Consider the following 24,384-nt stretch of genomic DNA (forward strand, 5'->3'; position numbering starts at 1 on the left):
ACGAAAGGGAGCATTTACGCATTTACTTTCAACCGTCGTCGAAATTCAGCTAGACGACGAACGACAATTGCCACTGAAGCCGCACGTAGAGCTCCTCGGTCCCCGTCGAAAGCTGTCTGTACGGACCGCCGGCTACTGGAAAATTGCCCTTTATTGTACTTCCCTAACGTCTAATGACCAGCGTATCTGGTGTACATGCACAGACAAAACAAGAAAATAATGCTGATAAAAACATTATCGCTTCAAGCACGCGACCCCCAGATCGTCTAGACAACGGCAGTCGTTGCCGCGACTGCCGTCGGGCGTCCAGGCTGTATCTTGTTCGCACACTCCGATTAGATATCGCGCTCGCTCCCAATTCTTGTTATTATACAGCAGCACGAGCGTCTAGTAAATGAAGACTTTCCGGGAAAACCGTTGGCTTGAAATTGACAGCGCATTAACCATCACTCGACGAGCTTTTCCGACTCCTACCCTCGTGTTCTAGAAGCTCCTCCACCGCGATTCAATAAAGTATTGCGGGCGAGCTCCACCACTGGAGAGACTGGCGCTGCAGTCGGTGTGTCGTGGCATGAGGGATCACGCGGGCACAGCTGCCGCTTCGGCTGCTTCGAAACTATAGGGGCGGGCATGACAATGAAAGTTTTAGCTGTTTTAGCAATCGCCAGGGAAGCCTGAGCGACGCTGTGGTTCGCAGCCCACCTGTGATAAATAACGAGACATTAAGGAGAATTCAGAGAAAAGGAGACTGAATCGTTGCGAACGGCTATCACATGTCCATGTGGGCGACGACTTCTATAGCGGCATAGCGCAAGCATTTTCTTCGAAAGCGTTCGCACAATAATATTTGCTTTTGTCGTGGCAATTGCTCATATAATGCGACCTAAGGCACATGACAATGTGCATATATGTGCGTTAGGTATACAGGTGTACAGCGCACGTGATGTGAAAAAAAAAAAAAAAATTCAGAGCCCTTCCACTACGGTGAAGATGGAAGCCAGCGAAGCTGCGACTATGGTTGGGTCTGCTGTAGTGAACATTGCTATAGCGAATTTATATATTATCATTATTGATTATACTGAGTGTCTTCGGCATGTTCGTCAAAGAGCGCAAGGACACGTGCCTGCGTCTTGTTTTCGCCCGACGCGATGGCCAAGTAGTGCGTTTGCTGCGCCAAGTCCGCCCCATCGTCATAGACTAGCGCATGAGCCAAAGGTGAGCCACAGTGCATGAGTCAGAGCAAATCAAACCATGGCAATTTGCTTAACTACTCCAATTAAGTATATCCCGGCCGAGATGGATTGATGCGGGCTTGCTCCATCAAAACGCAAGGCGGCAATGTGCTTAAAAGGGCCCTTCAAGTACTGCATCACCTGTAGATGCCAACTGCTTCTTGGGTGGGGCAGGATGTAGAAAAAGAAGTTAAATAACAAACGCGGCCAGCCAGTGCCGGCAAATAAAAGAAAGAATACGTTGGAATACGTATATATATAGGTGCTACGCCATGCCAGGACGCGAGCAGTTTTGCCAGCAGCAATTGCCAGCGCAATTAGAGGCGCACAAATATTATGTGGTCTCAGGTAGCCTTACGTTAACAAGTTGATGGTTGTGGTACTTCCCCCGTGGTTTCTCCTCTCTCTTCCCATCCGCGTTCTTGGAGGTCGCGCCGGCGTCAGAAGTCACCCGTACATTACCTCAAGGAAACCGGCCGTTGTAAGAAAGAGAGGGCAAAATCACAAACCTAATTACAGAGACGGACGTTTTATATATACACAAATATTCAGAAGCGATCGAAGCTTCATTAAATATATTAAGGGTGCCCTTCCGATTCCGTTTATCATCTTTGTGGAATTTTCATATAGGCAGGCGACCTTTCCTTGTAGACATAAAGCAATCGTCCAGACTTGCAACGTGCCCTTCAATTGTGACGTTGTCCTGAGACATTTAATGGCCTTTTGCTGTCTTGCCAGTCGCTGCGTGCAATATCGCTTAGTCGATGTGATACGGAGTGTCCATATCCCATTCGTAGTCACCGCAGTTGCCGTTCAAGATTGGCTGCGTCGGTATGCCGCGCCTGCAAAGAGAGAGAGAGAAAAGAAAAGAAAAGAAAAAAGACCAATATATAAAATGGGTAAATAAAATGATATTGTGAATTGAGGAGTGGGCAATGATGCTGAACAGACGTAAGCGTGCCTATACTGGGTGTTCAAAATTAAGCTTTACGGAATTTTTAAAAATCGCCTGTGGCAGGTAGCATAATTCTTATCGTTGAGCTGGGTTATTCGAAGAGGGGGGCATTAGTAGCACGAGAAATTGAAACACATATTTAACTGATTAACAAAAATTGACTAATGAACTTCTTAGTTAATTACTTTACGACATATAATGCAATTTACGAATTGTAGCCGATGAGTTTGCAAGACGTATCCACTTGAAATAAATTTCCACAATGACACCAGTTTCGAGATATTATTTCCCAAAGTGTGGGACGAAATACTTAGCGTCCCAGTTACTTTTGTGCTTCAATGTATAAAACAGCATTTTGGTAAAAAAGTAAGTGGAACAACAATGCATTTTTACGGCGAGTTCGATGGCGCATATATCCAAACTGGTATCATTCTGGAAATTAATTCCGCCTCACAAACTCACCGGCTACAATTCGTAAATTGCAGTATGTGTCGTAAAGTAATTAACTAAGACGTCAATTAGTGAATTTTTGTTAATTAGTTGAATATGTGTTTCGATTTCTCGTGCTACTAATGTCCGTCTCATCGAATAACCCGGCCAGCTCAATGATAAGAATTATGCTACCTGCCACAGGCGATTTCTAAAAACTCTGTAAAACTTAAAAATGAACACCCTGTATATACCGCTACTTCACACAAACCAGTAGCTGCGTATGGTTTAGTAGAACCATGGCAACAGTATAGCTATTATACGAGACTATAGCCAACAGTTTCCCATGGTCCCAACTGTGGCTTTGTTCGCTTCACGTGAGACAACTTTGTATTACACCAAGGTTATCTCATTTACTTTATTTCTTCTTGACTGTAGCATTTACAACTGTAGTTATCGCCTCATTTTTACATCTTTCTCGCTTTTTTTATACACCGACCAAATTGTTTTCTGGTGTATCAAATTTTGCACCCATGAGAGACCACTAATATGGAGTTCTTTGTCATAGGTTTTTCCAAAGAGTCGCTAATTATATAACTAGGTATGATTATTATTTTTCTTCTTACACTTTGTATATGACACCCGTTGTTAAGAGCACGACTTCTGTAGGAAGCCACTCCCCTCCTTCGGTATCGCCTTGCATGGCGCGAATTAATTGCCCGAAATATTAAATTTTTTTATGAAAGGTATCAAACATGTGCTGAAAGTAATTTTCCTCGCACTTCATATCTTTTGAAGTGTAACTAAAGCCATGCCGACCTAGCGCCGGCCTACGTCTACTTCACTTGAACTCTCATGTGGACTCACCCGTGGTCTCACACCCGTGGTCTCACGCCGCGCCATCGCGCGCTCTCCTATTACTACAGAATGAAGTTGCCGATGCAGAGAGCAGTTGTGCGTTTTCTAACAGCGGAGCTGTTTAAGCCGGCCGCACGTGCCGTGACGCGTAAACAGAAAATGTGGGCCGATCCTGGCGGTAGTGCAGAAAGGGTCCAAGCGCAATGGCACATACCCCTGTGAACTAGCGAAGCTGAGCCTGGCTAAGTCTAGCAAAGCATGGTTGGGACTACTTAAGCTTAGTCAGTCATCGATATCCAATCGATAGCCAATCAACAGCTAATCGATAATCGATCAATAATCAATAAATTCCGGAAATGCTGGGGATAACTTGGTAGTGCTTAGCCTAGCCCAAAAGCCAGGACTAGCTAGGTGCCCATCAGCTCCGCTGCCTTTTTAGCATTGCGCCTCCAGTGCAAGCTACGCTAATTTTTTTTGCTCTCCCGAGTCTACGACGTGTCTTTGCAGAGACATCAAGAGTATGCGTGTTTCTTCAACGTGTCGCGTGCGCCTGCAGTTGATCGTGGCATACTCGCGGCCACTGTCACCAGGCCGTCTTATCGAGTTTTCCGTGTTAACGGTCTTCCTGGTCGAGCTATTTTGTTTTACAAAAGTGCCAGCACACGTAGTGTGAGCACGCGTAGAAAAAATTGTAATAGTTAAATGCACGTGCATGCGTTTAATGTACACCGAGTCAAACGCCGTTGAGCTCGTCCCTGTATAGATCAATTCGTACATGGCATATCGACCAAGAATGACCGATATGCTGTTTTATGAATCGGTGGACCATGGGTGGTCTTGGGACAAAGCACTGCAATCATTTCTTCGACGACCAAGAAATTTTTTAACATATAGATCCTACCTGAGCATACGGCAGCGTTGTTGGTCCAGGCGGAATGCGGCGTCGTTCGTGTTATTGACGTCAGCGCTGCTCCACAAGCGCTCGGCCACGGCTGAAGCGCGAGGCCTGCGCACAAATGGAAAACAATTGTTTTCTTCGAGCAGTATTTTCAATTGAGCTAGTTGGTCACGCAAGGTAAAAGCGCTTGACGGCGCTATAACAGACGGCGACGAGACAAATACAAAATGGACGCCGGCTAACAAGTGATCTTTATTCGGAGAGATACATGCATGTTTAGGCGCATCCTAGTTACACAGTGAACGTGATTAATCACCACGACTTAAATGAGCACAGAAACGTGAAGACTGGCCCAAGCTTCGATACATAATCAGAATGATAATACCTGGGAGGGCCACTTAAAGGGCGCCAATATATATATATTGTACTGGAGATTATCGGTACTGGCACGGTAAAGTGTGAAAGAGGAAGTCGACGAACTAGGAGTGCGCGCTCGATCAGTGTCCAGCTGAGACTGCTCCGTCTTCTTGTACTTCAGTCAGACGTCCTGTGGACTTGCAAGAACATCCCGTGACATTTGGTGGAGGTGCTGGGTTAACGTTTTCCCCGACCTGGAGCTCCGCAGCCGTACGTTGCCATCTGCGGCCACAATGACCGACGACGCCGGCCCTTCGCAATCCGCTCCCGCCCCCCCCCGGCTGTTGTGTGTTCTGGTGCGGTACGTCAGCGCGACCCTGCCATCTTCAGCGGCACCGACGATCACGACGTGGAGGACTGGCTTGCAGAGTATGACCGCGTTAGCGCGCATAACAAGTGGTCTGATCGCGACAAGCTGACCAACGCCATCTTTTATCTGACTGATGTGGCACATCTGTGGTTTAGAAACCACGAAGCCGAATTTCCCACCTGGTCAGCTTTCACCGAGACCCTCACTTCGGTCTTCGGCCGTCCCGCTGTGCGCAGACTCCGTGCTGAACAACGTTTGCGTGGTCGCGCTCAACAAAGCGGTGAAACCTTCACGAGCTACATTGAGGACGTCATCGACCTCTGTAAGCGCGTGAATGCGTCCATGACCGAAGCCGACAAGATAAGGCACATTATGAAAGGCATAGACGACGATGCCTTCCATATGCTCGTGGCCAAGAACCCTACGACAGTTGCACAAGTAATTGAGCTCTGTCAAAGCTTCGACGAGCTGCGCAAGCAGCGCCTTTCCACCCGTCGCACCAGTGTGCAGTCCGCGGACCTCTCGGCCTTGGAGCCTGGATGCCTTGGCGCTGATCACTCTGGCTTGCTGCCGCAGATTCAACAATACATTCGGGAAGAAGTGGCTCGCCAGCTCTCTCTTGTAGCGTGTGTTGCTGAGCCTGCTTCCACGCTAGAACCATCGCTCCGTCGTGTCATCCAAGCACAAGTTTCTGAGGCGCTCCCACCTCCCTCTACACCGCCGCCTGTGACTGCGCCTCTGACTTACGCTGCCGCTCTCAGCCGACCTCCTCCGCGACCGATGCCTACTACCTCCCGACCCGCCGCTAGTTTCTACTCGTCGCCACTTCCGGTACGCCCGGTCCACGTGCCCTTATCGCCTTCCGGACCTTCTCTTAACCCTTGGCGTACTCCGGACAACCGCCCTATCTGTTTCGCATGCGGTATTCCGGGACATGTTGCGCGTTTCTGTCGCCGCCGTGGACTTTATTTTCGTCGTGACGTGCCGAACCTCGGCTACCTTCCCCAAGAGCCTTCGCATCGTTCTATCCCTGATCCCTCGGACTCGTATTCTCGTCGCGCCGCCTTCAACTCTCGTCGGTCTCCTTCCCCTCGCCGCCGTTCCCTTTCACCCATGCTTCGCCGTTCCAGCTCTGGTCAGGAGGAAAACTGACAGCCGCAGTTCCCGAGGCAAGAACTGCGCCATCGTCGAAATTTTCAAGGCCTCGTCTTTCTCCTCCTAACGAAATCGCCGTATTTGTGGAAAGCGTCGCGACAACAGCTCTTGTCGATACGGGGGCTGCCGTTTCTGTCATAAGTGAAGACCTCTGCCGCAAACTCAAGAAAGTAACGATTCCTGTACCAGACATTTCCCTACGCACGGCAAGCTCGCAGCAAGTCAAGCCTTCGGCCGCATGTACGGCTCGTGTTATGATTCAGGATGAACTATATTTTGTAGAATTCGTCGTCCTATGCCGTGCTTCGCATGACGTTATTCTGGGTTGGGACTTCCTTTCCGCACATCATGCTGTTGTCGACTGCGCTCGCGCGCAACTGGCTTTGTCTCCGTTCCGTGACACTACCGTCGACCTCCCGAACCGTTCTCCTAAAGTGATCGTCACCGCTGACGTCATTATCGCTTCTTTTTCTGCCGCCTTGGTGCCCGTCTCTTGTGACTCTGCCCCCGCCGCGACAGCTCTTTTTACACCATCTGAAGATTGTGCGCGTCGACGGAACCTTCTACTCCCGTTTGCAGTCGTCACACTCACCGATGGTTCCGCTGCCATTTATGCGTGCAATCCATTTCCATGTCCTTCAACTCTCTTACACGGTGAATGTGTGGGGCGTCTAGACACTGTTGACGTCATTAGTCCATTTGACCTATCTTCCGATAGGTCGCCACTGCCTATCGGTGCCATCACTTCTGCTACCGCACCAGCCTCGCGTTTCCCCGATGCTTTCTTGCATACCATCGACGACGCGCTTACGCCCACACAACGCAGTGAAGTTGTTGAACTTCTTGAACGTTTTCGTGCTTCTTTCGACCTCGGCCAACCTTCCTTGGGGCGCACGACAGCGGTTGTTCACCGTATTGACACCGGTCACCATGCTCCGCTGCGCCAACGTCCATACCGTGTTTCCGCAGCCGAACGCCGTGTCATTGACGAACACGTTGACGACATGCTGAAACGAGGTGTGATCCAGCCCTCCCACAGTCCTTGGGCGTCTCCGGTCGTGCTGGTGCGGAAAAAGGATGGCTCAATCAGGTTTTGCGTCGATTACCGCCGACTCAACAAGATTACCCGCAAGGATGTTTATCCCCTACCACGCATCGACGACGCCCTGGATTGCCTCCAGGGAGCTGAGTTCTTCTCTTCACTGGATCTGCGCTCCGGGTACTGGCAAGTGCCGATGGCTGAAGCCGACCGCCCAAAAACGGCTTTTGTAACTCCTGATGGATTATACGAGTTCAATGTAATGCCTTTCGGCCTTTGCAACGCGCCTGCAACTTTCGAGAGAATGATGGACGCTATTCTCAGGGGTCTTAAATGGCACACATGCCTTTGCTACTTAGACGACATTGTGGTCTTTTCTACCGATTTCGATACGCATCTCGCCCGCCTTGAGCAAGTTCTTGCCTGTCTCACGTCAGCTGGGTTGCAACTCAATTTGAAAAAATGTCATTTTGGTGCCCGTAAGCTTACGATCCTAGGCCACGTCGTCTCCAAAGAGGGAATTCTGCCTGATCCTGCCAAACTTCGCGCCGTTGCTGAGTACCCCAAGCCCACTACTCTAAAGGAACTACGGAGCTTCATCGGTTTGTCTTCCTATTTCCGGCGTTTCATTCGTAATTTTGCCTCGATCATCGCTCCCTTGACGCAGCTTCTTAATCGCTCGTCAGACCTGTCGGCTTGGAACTCGGAGTGTGACGAATCATTTATGAGGCTCCGCCGGCTCCTCACGTCCCCTCCAGTACTGCGCCACTTCGACCCCAATGCGCCTACTGAGATACATACGGATGCTAGCGGTGTCGGACTTGGCGCCATTCTCGCCCAACGCAAAGATGGCTTTGACGAGTACGTTGTCGCATATGCCAGCCGCACCCTAACGAAGGCAGAATCCAACTATTCTGTGACGGAAAAAGAATGTTTGGCGATTGTTTGGGCAATCAGCAAATTTCGTACTTATCTTTACGGCCGTCAGTTTGACGTTGTCACTGATCACCATGCCTTATGCTGGTTATCGTCCTTGAAAGATCCCAGTGGCCGCCTCGCTCGTTGGGCCTTACGGCTTCAAGAGTATGACATACGTGTCATTTATCGCTCTGGACGCAAACATTCAGATGCCGACGCCCTATCCCGTTCTCCGCTACCTCCTGCCTCAGTTTGCTCCTTACCTCCCACCTGCGATTTGTCAGCTCTTAGCTTCAACGACATGCCGGCCGAGCAGCGTAAAGATCCCTGGATCTCTCTACTGCTGGACTTCCTGTCTCACCGCTCACCTGCGTCTCTCTCACGCGCCGTGCGTCGTCAAGCACACCACTTTGCCATCCGCGACGACCTTTTGTATCGACGGAATTACCTCACCGACGGCCGTCGATGGCTGCTCGTTATCCCCAGTCACCTGCGCTCACACATCTGCGCCGCTTTCCACGATGACCCCCAATGTGGCCACGCCGGCGTCTTCAAAACGTATTCCCGTCTTCGTCTTCGATTCTACTGGCGAGGCATGTACAGATTCGTTCGCCAGTACGTCCGTTCATGTGCAACGTGTCAACGCCGCAAGACCCCTCCTCAGAGTTCTGCAGGTCCCCTGCAACCTTTACCCTGCCCTGCTCGACCATTCGACCGTGTTGGAATTGATCTTTACGGCCCCCTTCCAAGCACTCCGGACGGTAACCGGTGGATCATTGTTGCCGTAGACCACCTCACACGGTACGCCGAAACATCTGCGCTGCCAGCGTCCACCGCGAAAGACGTCGCTTGCTTCCTTCTTCGCCACCTCATTCTGCGACACGGTGCTCCACGTGAATTATTAAGTGACCGTGGGCGCGTCTTTCTCTCCAATGTCATCGCGGCCCTGCTAAAGGAGTGCAACATCGTTCATCGCACCGCTTCCGCCTACCATCCACAAACTAACGGCATGACGGAACGTTTCAATCGTACGCTTGGCGACATGCTTGCCATGTACGTGTCTGGCGATCACTCCAATTGGGACCGGGTTCTTCCTTTTGTCACTTACGCCTATAACTCTGCCCCGCAAACTACCACCGGCTTCTCTCCTTTCTTTCTTCTCTATGGCCGAGAACCTTCCTGCCTCTTGGACACCATTCTCACCTACCGTCCTGACGCTTCTGAAGTGACACCTGTTTCAGAAGCAGCTGCTTATGCTGAGGAATGTCGCCAACTAGCCCGCTCGTTCACCACCCAAGATCAGTGGCGCCAAAAATCACGCCATGACGCATCCGCTCCTAGTGCCCGCTATTCTCCCGGAATGCTTGTTTGGCTTCGGGTCCCGGCTACTTCCCCCGGCCAATCCACTAAGTTTTTGTCCAACTACCACGGTCCCTACCGCGTACTGCAGCAAGCATCACCTGTGAACTATGTCATCGAGCCGCTCGCGCCGTCTTCTGATCGCCGTTGCCGAGGGCGCGAAATAGTTCATGTAGCACGGCTTAAACCGTGTTACGACCCGCCGATGCTGTCTTTTCCCTAGGTCGCCAGGATGGCTTCTTTCTGTGCGGGGGGTGATTGTACTGGAGATTATCGGTACTGGCACGGTAAAGTGTGAAAGAGGAAGTCGACGAACTAGGAGTGCGCGCTCGATCAGTGTCCAGCTGAGACTGCTCCGTCTTCTTGTACTTCAGTCAGACGTCCTGTGGACTTGCAAGAACATCCCGTGACAATATATATATATATATATATATATATATATATATATATATATATATATATATATATATATATACACTACCTCTGATGATTAAAAATGGGAAGGCGATTGAACCTCCAGTTGAAGCCGATGAAAGACAAAGTCTTCCTGGAAGACAAAGGTACAGTCACTACGCACCGCACTCAGTCGCGTCACCCCTTGCGTGAGGGGAGTAGGATGAGCGTCGAAATTTCTTTACTGCACTATCTTCGGGATCAGTTTACATCTTTGTGCTGCACTTCGCAAACGTGTGTCAGTGCTCCTTTAAGACTATACCGTTTAAGTACCTGTATAATACAAATAAATGCTCGGTTTAAGCTTTCCTCCGTGACCACGCAGTCATAAAATAAGCATATATAAGTTATAGCGCTGATTGTGCCTCGTTTTTGTCTGTGGTGTGCCTGTGCTCGCGTTCTTCCCGGTTGAAAAATTTCAAGCGATAAAGAAATATTGCATATGGGGAATGTGTGTTGCGTACCATTCCTCCAGCGAAAAATGAAATTTCGGCGGTGTTTCATTTGACCACATAGCGACGTCTTTCGCGTCCGTTATAAGTACACCACGTTCGTGTCTCGTGCTTACCAAAGCCTGGGGATCAAATTGGTGGCGTCGACGTATTCGCCCCACATACAAGCCTCACCGCCGACGACCAAGTTCTTTTCTTGTTCTGTGCCTGCAAAATGAACGGAAGCACTGAGATTTGGAGTTCCCCGGCCACGTGTGTCGGGATCATACCCCTTTACGAAGACAATCAGGCCACACCGAAACGATGGGGACAGGGCTAACGCTTCGGACGGTGCTTTATTATACGGAATAATCTCACTATAAATAACTCGTAGACCTCGTGCGCGGCAAACAGAGCCCCGTATGTGCTCAGTCATCGCGGCGGGCTCTGATTATTCTAAATTAAATTAGATTGTAAGGCTTTTTTTTTTTTCGTGCCAGAACCACGATGTGATTATGAGGCACACCGTTGTGGGAGGGGGGGGGGGGGCTTCGAATGAATTTTGATCACCACTGGTGTTCGTCAACATGCACCCAATGCACGGTACCCGAGCGTTCTTGCATTAAACCCCCATCGGAATGTGGCTTGCATGGGACCGGAATCGAATACTCGAATGAATGCTCAGCACCGCAACGCCGTAGCTACCGGAGCGGGTCACCGAATATTATGCGATTTCGTGATGACAAACCGTGGTATTGAGAAAGACGGACGAAATATGCTTAAACGAAACGAAAGTGCCTTCATGGAATTTGCTTTATAGAACAAGAAGTGCACGAGTCGCTTTTCGTGTGCCGCCGAATACATACGTGCACATATGATGCTGACACATGCACGTGTCACGCACCAACGAAATGAAAAACTAACACTGAAATAAGAATTGGCGAGTGCCGGAATCGTTTAACTTGGAACATGCCGAGCGCAAGGCACGCTGTGTGTCTCGACTCTGGACTCGATAGAACGAGGCTTGCTGTTGTATAGATAGCGATTGCGAAGGTGTAACCGTGTTCACCACCATCTTGGTAACTTTGAGGCCAGCCTACGCACGTGACGTGACCAGGTGTCATCTAGAAAAGTCGACACGCCCAAAGAAGAAGGAGGAGAAGAAGAAAGGTGAACGCGCCAAAAGTTGTCAGTGCCTCGCATTGATATATGTACTGGTTCTTGGCATTTCTAAATGACGTCAGATGATGTAACCCACGTGCCCGGAAGCTATCTAGGTCTAAGGACAAGATGTAAAGCAAAAGTGTACGGCCAGGGCGTCAAGAGAATACTAGCAAACCGTGTTTCGTCTTCAGTCTTCCGTTCACGTCCCGCCAATATGCTGCCGTGTTGCCTCTTTCGTATTAGGTTACTATTAGGCGGTCTATAACAATAGAGACACATGTGCCTACCGCTAAAGCCACGAGGATCACACCGGTAGAAGTCCTTCCAGTCTGGTCCGTCGCGGATGTAGTTCAGGTACCAGCAAGCCGACACCACCATCTGGTATCCCTTGCGAGCGACATTCCTAGCATGGGTCTTCCACGGCGTCACATTCTTGTTATGCGGTCCGCCTTTCCAGATCACAACCAGCGTGTCGTTTGCCGCCTACAACCCCCCAATGGCGTATAAGAAAATGAAACATATTAAAATTAAGCGCCAACACTTTTCGTTGCAGTTACTCAAGCCATGTTATCTCTTTGTCACCTAGTGACACTTCACGAGAGAAGACATGATGCATTGGGTTATACAGTTGCCAGAAATTAACCTCACTGGGAATACTGGTGCGATGGCACGTATATGTGCATGCGAAAAGGCGGGGCGAACTGGCTAGGTAGTGTCTTGAACGACAAAAAAAAAAAAAAAAAAGTGCAGCTCATCACGATCTTGACATTTGCGCGCGTGTAGCAATGTGGCGGCTTTGCAGTCAACGGTATACTACAGCCTCTTTCGGTATTTTTGAATACATATAGACGCTGTAAAACTTAATAACGTATCTGAAATTATGCCAGAATTTGTGCCCGCTGTAATGTCACTATTCTTCAAACACGACGCTGCCATAGTCGTGGCGGGTCTGTGTACTATACAGTTGGTTGCATTCAATCTAACACAATGATATATGCAACCTTCTGTTCAGTCTAATAAAAACGTAAATATCTTGCGCTTACTGATGCATCATGTTGTAACACAATTTTGCAAGTTTTGTAAGAAAGAATCTAAAACAGATTATCCTACTCCGTAAATGTTTTCCTTCTCAGAAATCAGGGTTTATTCTTAAGAGTGAGTCCCGACCTTATAGTACCCAGTGATTCGAGCAGCATCCAGTTCAGCCCAGAAACTACCCATTGACGCTCACATACGCAGTTGTACTTGGAACCTTTCACATAGGAATGGCACGTAGTAGGTCCTATAGCATGCTTAAAGTGTGAATAGAGCTCGCATGAGAAGCATTATTGAGCATATCGATGAGCCTGTCAAATTTAAACTTTCGTTGTTTTTTCTTCTTTTTTATCAGGTACCAAAGTATGGAATCAGGCCTGAACTTCAAGGTAAGCTTACTATTGGTGAATCATAACCTACCCGAAATGCCTATACTGCGTGGTACATCAAAAGTTGTTCCATAAAGGTAAATTGATGAGCTTACATGGACGTTGTTGTCGATGGGGTCCTGCCAGATCATGTACTTGGCACCCAGTTCCTGGACGTTGGCCAGTGTCCGCTCGACATAGTACTGCTCAAGCTGGCTCAAGTTTCGGAGACCTTGCTTCTTCATAAACTTGGCAACCTCGGGACTTGATTGCCTGGGTAACAAGGAAGGGAGTGGGGGGGGGGGGGGGGGGGGGGGGCGTTCAGCAGATATATTTAGGAGGTATAAATTCATTCGATTGTAAAAAGCTCGTTCGTGAAAAAATGGAAGCGAATTATCTGTTCTTAAAGTATGTGCTGTCAAAATTTTCAAGCAGGCTCATTATTCTTGGGTCAATTATGGTAAGGCTGAAGAAGCGGAAGCAGCCGTGAGCAAGAATTTTCAGCCTTTTCTGGTTGCGTGAACTGGAAAGCACATTAGCACGGCGTGCTATACCGACCAGCAGGAGTAGTAGACTTCGTCCATGCCTAGGTGGATGTAGCGGTCCTTAAAGACATCGATGACTTCTTGAAGGATGCTTCTCATGACGTCATAAGTGTAGTTCTGTGTGGGGTCCAGCATCTCGAATGCCGCGTGCTTGGGGTAGTTGGGTTTTCCCCGTGTGTGATTGAAGTAGCACGCTGTGAGGATCTCTGGAAGAGGTTGATGACCTCAAGCCATAAATGAGAACGCAAGGTACACCAAAATATGACGGACCATGAAATCTGAGAAAAAGCTGAAAATCTCCGCAGCCTCACTAGGCAGCCTGATATTTGCGTTTCATTTCAGGCCTCGACTAGAATATGCTAACAACGTTGTCGTATGCAGTTTTAATGGCTACTGCCTACAGGCTGTTCGGGAATTGAACATTTTCTGAGATACCGTGGTCCGTAGACTTTTGAGGCCGGTTGTACATGAAACGAGCAAGGTGGCTTGCATCAAAAACAGATAAAGAAAAATAAGCCTGTGAAGCCGACGTATGTCGTTAAGGTGGTCCACATTTAAATGCACCGTAAAATAGATTTATAAAACTGCGTTTCTCAAACTGGAAGGGGGTCCGCGGGCTCAACTATAAAATCGACTAGCGAAGGAACGATCAAAACGACTCGGCATGCATTTACAGAGACATTTCACTGTGTAGTCGCAATCACCACTCTGACAAACATCAGATTTATATATATATATATATATATATATATATATATATATATATATATATACAAGAATAAGAACAACAAAGATCTGGGGTTGTCTTCGATCTGAAATTGGCACTTCGACTATAATTCATGCGTCAAAAACGTCTTGAAAGTCTTGAAACTACGTCCCGATAAGAGTTAAGATAGCGTAGTAAATGCTAAATCTTGTAACGTCTGCGTGACCAAAGACAAGAGAGAAGAGACAGACAAAAAGAAAAGAGCCTGGCTTGTGCTGGCGCATTAGAAATGCCATGAAAAATGCATTGGCAGCGCCTTCGTGACTTCATCGCTGAACTTCCGTAGTGACTACATTTAAGCTTGGTCCCCGCAGTCGTGACGAATTCGTAGGCGTCGAGACTTGCGCCTGAAAGAATCAGCTCCCGCCTTCTTGATGTCGTGCGTCGTGCAAGCGAGACGCATTCGCGACACCTGCATCTCCAATCAGCCGCGTCGTCTTGCTAGTGCCAGAACGCCGCGTTCACACTCTTCCGCCATCTTTAGAAATCGGAGGAGAAGAACGCGCGTCGCTCTAGGGGTAATGCAGGCAAAAAAGCCCTGTATACGCTTCAGTTCCAGTCAAGCACTATAAACCGGCCCGAGGGCTCTCCGTTATACAGGCATTCATATTGAATAAACAGGCCTTACCGGGGAAGATCTTTCCCAGGGCTTGCGTGTGTCCCGGAGTGTCGATCTCCGGGATGACGCGGATGCCACGCAGCCGAGCGTACTCGATGATATCCTGAACGTCTTTTCGACTATACACGTGTCTTGGGGAATAAGCACTCTGTGTATGGGACGGAGGAAGAGGTACTACGTTTAAAGATAACTAGAGAGGTTAGCCTTGCTTCAGGCGTGGCGCACTACTCCAGTTGGCGAGGCTGAATAATAGTAAAAAGAAAACACGCACACAAATATATCACAAGAAAAAAAAAAAAGGAATTTCGCACGCAAAACACTGTAACACGCGAACTGTGACAGTTTTCAAGGTCATGCTTGGGGGCAGAGTTCTTTAAGAAGTGGAGAAGTGCCTGTGCAGCAACCTTGCAGGAATAATAGTAGGAAAAATGCACAGCTTTCACTCACACCACTTTAGCTCTTCCAAGTTCGAGCAAGCCGCAGAAGTACTACTGTTTGGTGGTGTATATATTTGCGAAAGACAGTGTTTTCTTTCTTCTTTTTTTTTTGTGAAGCTCCATGTGTGCACCTAGCTCAAGGCCGCTAGAGGTAGTCGCTGTTCATACCTTTTGCATGTCTTTGTAGTCTCCACTACACATCACTTCACAGATATGTCGTTGACTACAGTGTGAGACGCCTAGACGTGTGAAGTTAGAGGAAGAGGCCCAATCTATAGACTTTACAGCTTGTTACTGATGGGAACCATTGATTTTAAGGACGGACATAACATGCAGCAAGAAGATTAAATTTAGCGTCTTGGCGACATCTGCCACGCTCTTCCCGTTTTTAATATGAACACATGCGTCCGTACACAATAAATTATTGACATTGTTTTACGCATCATTTGTGAGGCGTGCGTTTACCTGCGTCAAGATGGGGTACGTTGCCATTTCCAGCGGCCATGACTGGTCGTCGACGAGGTGCCAGTGGAAGGCATTAAATTTGTTGTAGGCCATGGCGTCCTGAGAAGCGATAGGTAGACATAAAACGCAAGGTATAACACTCAACTAAAATCGAACTCACTTTGAACCAAGGTTGATTGATAACGCCCATTTTGCCTAGTGCCACCAGAGCGAGCTTGCACTGTTCTTAATTGCATGAACCAGTAAAGAAGCTTGTTACTTTCCGCCGTCAGTGTTCGTTTTCTGTAGATTCGGCATCACCTACTAGTTTACACCTGTCACCTACCCATTCATACTCTCAAAACTGGGCTGGTTCAACATACTCGACTTGAATTTCGAAGAGCTTAGAACATGTCTGTCCGCTAAATCTGGTGATTACCATAATAACAATTATTCTTGGAGCCTCAGAACCGGTTAAATTTGCGAACGTTGTGTTTTGTTTTACGTTTCAGAAAACACTGGCTGCGAACAGAAATTATTGGAGTTAGACTTTTCTTGTACGACTTACCAAGTTCTGCTTAAGAACCTTTATGGGTTGAAAATGTCTTGACGAATCAAGCAGTACACCTCTGTAGGAGAACCTGGGTGGTCATCCACAAGGGTCACATTGATGAGAAACTGGAAGAGAAAAGCAAACCACACTGGAAAGCTGGGCAGTGCAATACGTTTAGTCTTTAGTGAGGCAAATTATGCTGTAATTATCACAGCAAGTATTTGAGTATGTGACCGGGACCGTTTAATTTCCAGTTGAAGATTGAGCTGTTCACAGTACTCGCATGCAAATACCAAATTCTTTTCATGCACAGTTTCTTAATGCATTGTCGTCTGATTACGGAGTTTACGTACACGGTTACAAAGGCACACGTACTGAGTTCTATACTTAAGCTGAACGTTTTCAACTCAGTACACGTGAGGGAAGAAAACTGATTTCAATATCATGGTAGAGTCAGATCAATAAAAACACGAAGAAGCCAACGAGTACGACACGGTTGTATAATATTTTATTATACCTTAGAAGTTTCCAACATTTATTTTATTTGTTTGTATCGCTACAGATTGATCAACTTTGTGATTATTTGTGGTTCTTCTGACCGAGAATCAATCAACCATTCGACCGATTCGATCTAACTATGATTAAGAGCAGTAATGTAGGCAGACGACATCGTTCTATAGCGTCCCGGACATGCAGTACATCATATGCATTGATGAAGCAGCAACCCTAATTACGTTTCTGGCGTTCACTCACCGCTTTGCTAACAGAATCCTGGTGAACGAGTTGGCTGAACGTTTCGAGTCCTGTAAATATATCACATAACTTCGCATACTTCCGTTGAGCACAGTAAATTTTAAGACTTCTAAAGTGTACAGGTTAGTGCGAAAGTTTATGTCGCCGTCAGGCGCACGCTGATTAGCTGGTTGAGCAAAATCGGATGAGCTGATTGGCTGGTTGACTGCTACGTCACGCGAAGGCGATGGTCTCGCCGAGGCGATCTTCGCAGAACAAGGCCCCAGAATGCCGTCAAAAAAAAAAAAAAAAAGTTCACAGCCTGAGCAAGCAGTAAACTATGTTACAGCTCAGGGATATACGCGCGTTAAGAGAAGAGCTCTCTCAACGGCTTCATTGTTCCGCAAGCTTTTGCAACCATCACAAAACTTCACTTACCACGTAAAGCACCCCACACAGTCTGAGACTTTAGTACAGCGTCGCCGTGTTCTGGTACAACAAGGGAGTCTTGGAGGAACGAAGAAAATAGAGCGTCGTTACCTATCGCCTCTTCAGTGACTCAAAATTAAAAAAAGAACAATCACATTGAGGACAATTGTGCCGTTTGCATAAATCGATCAGAGCAGAACTCAAGCCAATCATACTGTGAGGATGGCGCTGGCCGGCACATGTATACGGGCGTAACAGTCAATCGCTGAATTCACAATATTTGTTCGCATCTCTTTCGATAAATAATAAGTCCAACATCACGATTGGCTTGGCACCTGCTCTTACGAACAGTTGGGAAATAATAACGTTTTTCTGAATGCGGGCCCAGATATTTACGCGTAAAATGCGTGGTGACAAACAAGATTGAAGGTAGGTATACTGCATCTGAGAGCTTCTACGTACGCTCTTATAAACGAAATGCACGAAGGTGGCACCAGCCAAGTTCCAGCCAAGCTCTGGCAGGATGTTGCAATCGGATGTTACCGATGATCGGTAACATCCCATTAGATATAATCTGATATAGAGCAATTGTAAGGAAAATACTTCGACATTGGTCGAACCAGGAGACAAATCCACAAAGTTTCGTCTTGAGGACCTTTACGCTTTGTATTGATATTGGTACAGCATGGACTAAGCAAGAGGCACGGCCTTCCCATTTCCTGCACTCCTATAACGTCACTTCGTTTGCCAAGTATCGATAACTCAATGACCCATCGAATCTGTGTACTGTCGGCGCCGATACGTTAGCTACACGAACACATGAGCTCGCGAACTCACAGCTCTCGTCGTCCTTATGCTGCGGATAGCCGCAGTGTTCCTGTCCCTGATAATTCGTCACCTCTACCCTAAGCTCGGCCAGTACTCGGTCGTCGACGACGTCCGACGTGCCATCTTCTCCTCCCGAAGAACTTCTTCGCGTGTCTCCGAGGAAGGCGAGCTTGCGGTAGCGAGCCAGAGCCTTGGCTATCACGTCGCACGATTCGGCGGCCGCCGAGCTTAGTGCGAACCTGTCCGGGTCCAGGCTCCGCTGTAGTGGCAGCGACTGCCATCGATGAGGAGCGGGCCACGGAGATCCTGGCGGAGGCCGCCGGCCCTGCGCGTGGAGCGGACGACACAGCTTGAGTGATAGAGGCTGCGCTATAGAGGGTGGTACATTCTTAACCACACCGGGAACCAGATGACCGAAGAGAGGCCGAATTTACAAAGCTTATCCGTAAGAGCCAGCTGACATTGACCGTTCAGTTGCACTAATCACATATATTCGCTATCATGATTGGCTGGCACTGGTTCTGACTAACCATTATGACTTACGAACTGCTTTGTGAAATTCGGGCTGAGAGTGTCATTATTAACATTACTCCACCGAAACTTGTTAAGACCACATAAAGAGCAAGAGAAGCAAGCGAGCTATAGTATACTAAAATGAGCGCCACACCCACTCTCTTTGAGAGGAGGAAGGAAAGAAGGGAACGAGAGAGGAGGCAGGCAGCTAGAGGACAACAGGTCGCTTCACATGCACTGAAGGCAGAGGAGGAGAACTGAAGACGAGTCTAAAAATTGAAAATATTTCTAGAACAGCTTTGTGGGACTTCGTATCCACATGAAGCTTGGCCTTTACTGAAGTGAAACTAGACGTTTTGAGGATACTGCAGTGAAGCTAAACCTTTCGGTAGTGAAATGATAGAGCACCTAGCCAACTTGTAGCAGTCGTCTCATTGCGCAGCTGAGCAATTCCAAAAGTCTAGTTTTTTTTTTTCCGATGTTCGCTCACCGAACAGAGAAGGCAGGAGAAAACTAAGAAATGGGCAACCCCGGTGTTTTCATTGTACATTCTCTGTGTGTTCGTCCGTCTTGTGCCATGGTCAAAAGTGAAACAGTACCAACTAGCTTAATTATTTTCACATAGGGTAAATCGGTGATGCTGCGCAGTGTACGAAGAAATTGGTAGCATTCTGAACGGATAGCGGAACGAGCGTGTATAGCCATATGATAATTATGATAACAAAGGGCATCGCACGTTGCCAAAGATGTGGGTAGTCCTCGTAAGAAAAAATGTGAGGCACATTGGTGCGGGTAGACTGCAGTAATTAGAAGCTTTTCTTTTCTGGGATGTCAGTGAACTGCATTAACTCGCAGCTTGGATGACTGCCAGATGTACTTTATAATTTATTTATGCATTCTTTACATTTACAATTGCTTGGCATATTAGCAAATGTACTCCTTAGGCAATTCCATTGCTACTTACCAATCTTGAACTCGTGTACCCTCACCAGCCTATCGAAGACTTGATTTAACTTTCTGCAAATTAGACTTCCAAATAAACTCATACTTTACCTGTTGATGGACTGAAACATTTGTGGAACTAATCTCCAGAGTAGCTTACCATGACGTCATCTGCAAGTCGAAACTTGCTTGAAAGCTCCTCCTACAGCTCTTACCAGTAATCCCTTTCTAATCTACTGTTTTAGATACTTCGTGAAGGGATGCACTGAATGGACAACGGAGCCATTGTGTGTCCGTGCCTGACACGTGTCTTGATGGTGTGAAATAAGATCTAACTACGATGCCGACAACACACTTTCTACTCCCTCACTTCGACGGAGACGATTAAAAGGCAGCGGAGCACGAGGAAGGAAGAAGGAAAGCTTGGATTTGTCATCACACAGACCGTCATGAGCAACGTAGAAATTTTTGAAATGGCTAAATTTTTAGCAAGCCCTTCACACTTCGTTCTAGATACGACGCAGTTTTAATCTCCTGAATCAGTAGGCTTGATGTCAGTCCTCGTATTCACCTCACCCCCGCTCCACCACGTTCATTTGCGGAAGGAATTTCCACCACTTGACATAGCATTTGGGTTAGTTCTCAGCTTTTCGTTCGCAAGAGCCGTTTGCTATTGGCCAGCCATAAGGATGGGGCGGCGTCCGCCTATAATAAGTTTTATCGTAAGAACATCTGTTTAATCGTAAGCTTTGTTTAATATTGCTTTCATTTTTCAAAAATAAAAAGTCGAGAAACATTATGTCGCACCATCCCGGATCTACACAATGGAGGGTATCGAGCACTGAGTCACTGTTTGTTCACCATGCCGAGTTCAGGGCCTGTATTCACAAAAAACGTCTTAGACTAGAATTGTTCATAAGAAAAAAACTTAAGCAAATCCTGATACAGGACATATTTGCGAGCTGGGTGGCTAATGGCAAATGTCTCTTACGAACAAAGAGCTTTGTGAATGCGGACGCAGATAAAAGTGGCAATGCAGATGTGAAATACGCTTAAGAAATCACCGACTTCACAACGCAGTTCTGTTATGCACGAGCTTTTTGGTACAATATTATTACCATGTGGCGAGCTTGCGGCCAAAAAGCTTACCTCTGCAGTTTTCATTAAACAATATTTCACTCAAGAAATACACATGTTCTGTGCGGAATGGACACCACAAAGAAAAAAAAAATCGTCGGCCCTTCCACTCCGTGAAGATGGTTAACCGGCGAAGCTGAAACGTGCAGCCCCGGTGTTTATCACTGGGTTAATCCCTAGAGTTCATTAAAGTATTCTTCAATTATGAGGTTACAGACACGTTCGGCTGTGACGGAGAGAACGACGTCACTGACGGTATGCCCGCAGTCTGCCGTTGTCGCTTTCATTCGATGACTCGAGTTTGCTCGGCAGCGTGGTGCAGCATTCGTCCGTCATTGCTGCGTGTGATTCTTCGAAATTAAATTGCTTCAAAACTAAATCTGTCCATTGCGTAAGACTATGAATCGCTCATACCCCCGTTAACGCGACCTCCCCATTATGACAGAAGAGAAGTTCTACGCTGGAATGATGAGCGGCAACGCAGCTGTGGAAGAAGACGACGACGAACGCGGGAGCAGTGGCACGAGCACGAGCCAATGAGCCAGCAGTGGAAGAAGACGACAATGCTCGAGCCAGTGCTGATGATGATAGTTTTCTGTACGCAGGCGATTTCGCCTAGCAATATAAAGCGTCGCTTTAAAAACTCGCCGACGATTGCGATGCTCGCTAATGCGAAATTTGAGCGCAGCTCTTCAGGTGTTTTGAATATATGGTATCGGTGGTATATATCGTATCGGTGGACGCGCTCGCCCAGAACTCGCCGTAATGACGTCATCGGCGCACGCTACTATGGCGCCATCTCGTAGTCTCGTGTGGTACTCTGCTTTCCTCCTCCTCACCCTTTCGCCATACTCTCCTCCGCTTTCCTCCTCGCGCTCTCTTCGCTATCGCCATCTTTCACCCCCCGCAGCGCTCCGCGTTCGCTCTTTCATCCTTTGCTGTGCACGTTCGCTCGGTTACGCCGACGGACGCCAAAGGACGCCGACAACGCCGACGCAGAAATGAGCGCCTAATAGCTGCGCTCTAAAAGACGAGCTACCACAAAGCACTCCGTTGTTGTTCATCTTCTTTTGCGTGGTTTTGATACCGCTCTTGTTTCTGAAGACCACCAACTGTCCCAAGCCACGTCGTTTCGGAATATCTTCCTGTTTGGGCCGTTACATGAGCCAGCAATCTAAAGGATATCGTACAGTAAGGCACGTAGTTAAGGATACAAACTTTTCATCACAAAAACTTTACTACTAAGTTCCAACGTTCAAATTGATAATTTCCTTGTTGTTATCCACCTAATTTAACCACCCGATTCATGGCCACTCACGTATTGTATGTAGGTGTGCGCCACAACCTCTCAGGTCACCATCATCATCATCATCAGCAGCAGCAGCAGCAACAACAACAACAAGAAAGTGCACACAAACAACGAGAAACTATACGCTGAAAATGAAAATGAATGCCTGCCGAATGGCGACAAGGACATTACCACAGCTCACCCGAAGCGGATGGCGGACCTCTATGTAGGTTATGAAGGCGTAGGCCAGTACCACTGGAGCCAGGACCAGTAGAATCCTCAGAAGCGACGATGTCATGACAATCTCTCTAACCGCGACTTCCTACTTTTTAGGTGGCCGTGGGTCAAATGGGTCAAACGTGAAAGTAATAAATAACGTAAGAAAAGTCCGAGAACAGTCTCATCGAGGAAGTCCCTGGAAAGCTCCGAGGAAGTTCCCGAACGCCCTGTGATGACCGCAGGCCACTACACTGATGACCGATTGTGCACGAGTCTCGCGCACGGTCGGCCGTCACCGAGCGCCACTGCCGATGAGAACCAATCAGCCCGGCGCTCGACGTCGGTTTGATTGTCGCTACTCGGGAGAAACGCTGCGACTGCAAACCAGTTTGGGTGACAAGGCCTCCCTCCTTCACCGCCGGCCCGGCAGTGGGGTCCGTTGACGCAGACACGCTGCCCTAGGTGGCACGGCCAAAAAGTCACGGAGGGCATCACTAGGAACTCGCGGAAAGCGAGTCTAAAGCCCCAGAGGGTAACGGGGCACTCCGCCAGATAACGCCTCTTGCATGATGCTTAAAGCGATGCCTGTGGCCGATGTGGCAACCAACGCGACGGGGCGTGGACGCGGCGACAGCGACGGGAAACATATATTAGTGAACTTGCAAGGACAGCACAAATTGTAGTCAGATTTGAAAGCCGCGCTGCATAAAATGATAAACAAAACAAAGGTGTGCAGAAATGAGAAGGAAAAGAAGCATCTTCGTGAACGCATGGAGAGGACTTACACAAGATTATACGCGCTTACCGGCAACGCCTTTTATGGCGAAGAAGATACATGCACCTATAGGACTGGCAGCGCGCCATCGGCAGTAGAGCATGTAGTCCTCTGCATTGGCAGGTCTTGTATCGGTATCACTCCTGCGACAGAGCAGCTCAATATCGAAGCTTGCACTGGTAAAAGTCTCGCATCTCGGCGCACACGAATGCCTGCCAATGCAAGTAAGGAACAGCGTCAACATGCGACTTGGCAATCAATCAATCAATCAATCAATCAATCGATCGATCGATCGATCAATCAATCAATCAATCAATCAATCAAAAGAGCGAAGACGAGTCACTCACCGGCCATGCGGCAATTCTGAGAAACCAACCTTTCAACACTTTTTATTGTAATCCTTAAAAACACCACTTTCGCAAGCATGCTCCTGCGCTTAGCTTCGAGAACATGTTCGCGATGCAAAAAGCGGAATTTCTTTCTTTCTTTTTTTATTTTGCCAAGACATCCAGTAAGAATCTGAGCAGTGCGCCATGCAAGTGCGCGCGAGGCTTGCGCAGTGCCTCCTTTAATTCCATTCTACGCAGCCAGGCCGTGAGGAAATTCTTTTTGGTATAAAGTTCAATAAAGCACAGCTTTGCGGATGAAATTATAAGGATTCGCGTCGATGTCTTCAAATTATCTACATTGCCCTGACAAACCCCGAACAAATATGCATTCGATATGAATGTGAACTCTTCGTATTAACTCATTGATGCAAGATCTGCTGTATTGAACTTTCCAAAAGTAAAGAAAAAAAAAATGGAAAAAAGTGCTTGCGTTTTTTCTGTTTCATTTAGCTTCCGTTTAAATCAGGTATTGTCAGGTATCGTTGTACCTTTAGCTATTGTACCTTTCTTGGTGCGCTCCAAGAAAACTAAAGCATTTGTTCCAAGTCTTAGCTTGTCGATTCGCACCTGTTGTCAAGCGCAAAAGGCGTCAACGCTTTAGCAACCTGTGTCAGTCGGCTGTTTCGCGCATTCAGGTCAATGCACTGTGTATACAGCAGCATAGCAGCACTTCGAGGCGTGTCGACCGCGCATTGTTTTCGGCGGAGAACGCAACATCGACCGTATTGCGAACGTCATTGTAGCTGC

The 24,384-nt window shown here is 47.8% G+C and overlaps 1 protein-coding gene across 1 annotated transcript; it reads right to left on the bottom strand.

The window, feature by feature from the left end:
* Positions 1–1,421: 1,421 nt before the first annotated feature.
* Positions 1,422–22,871, bottom strand: LOC119446581 (beta-hexosaminidase subunit alpha-like). Its single transcript, XM_037711051.2, is given in 14 exon segments — positions 1,422–2,074; positions 4,376–4,480; positions 10,592–10,682; positions 11,906–12,101; positions 13,138–13,294; positions 13,580–13,772; positions 14,961–15,099; positions 15,854–15,952; positions 16,401–16,480; positions 16,483–16,510; positions 17,139–17,188; positions 17,556–17,624; positions 18,384–18,699; positions 22,457–22,871. Coding segments are annotated over 14 exon segments (1,704 nt in total). The 5' UTR covers positions 22,553–22,871; the 3' UTR covers positions 1,422–1,989.
* Positions 22,872–24,384: the final 1,513 nt, after the last annotated feature.

The sequence above is a fragment of the Dermacentor silvarum genome, chromosome 3 (assembly GCF_013339745.2).
Source record: "Dermacentor silvarum isolate Dsil-2018 chromosome 3, BIME_Dsil_1.4, whole genome shotgun sequence".
Lineage (NCBI taxonomy): Eukaryota > Metazoa > Arthropoda > Arachnida > Ixodida > Ixodidae > Dermacentor > Dermacentor silvarum.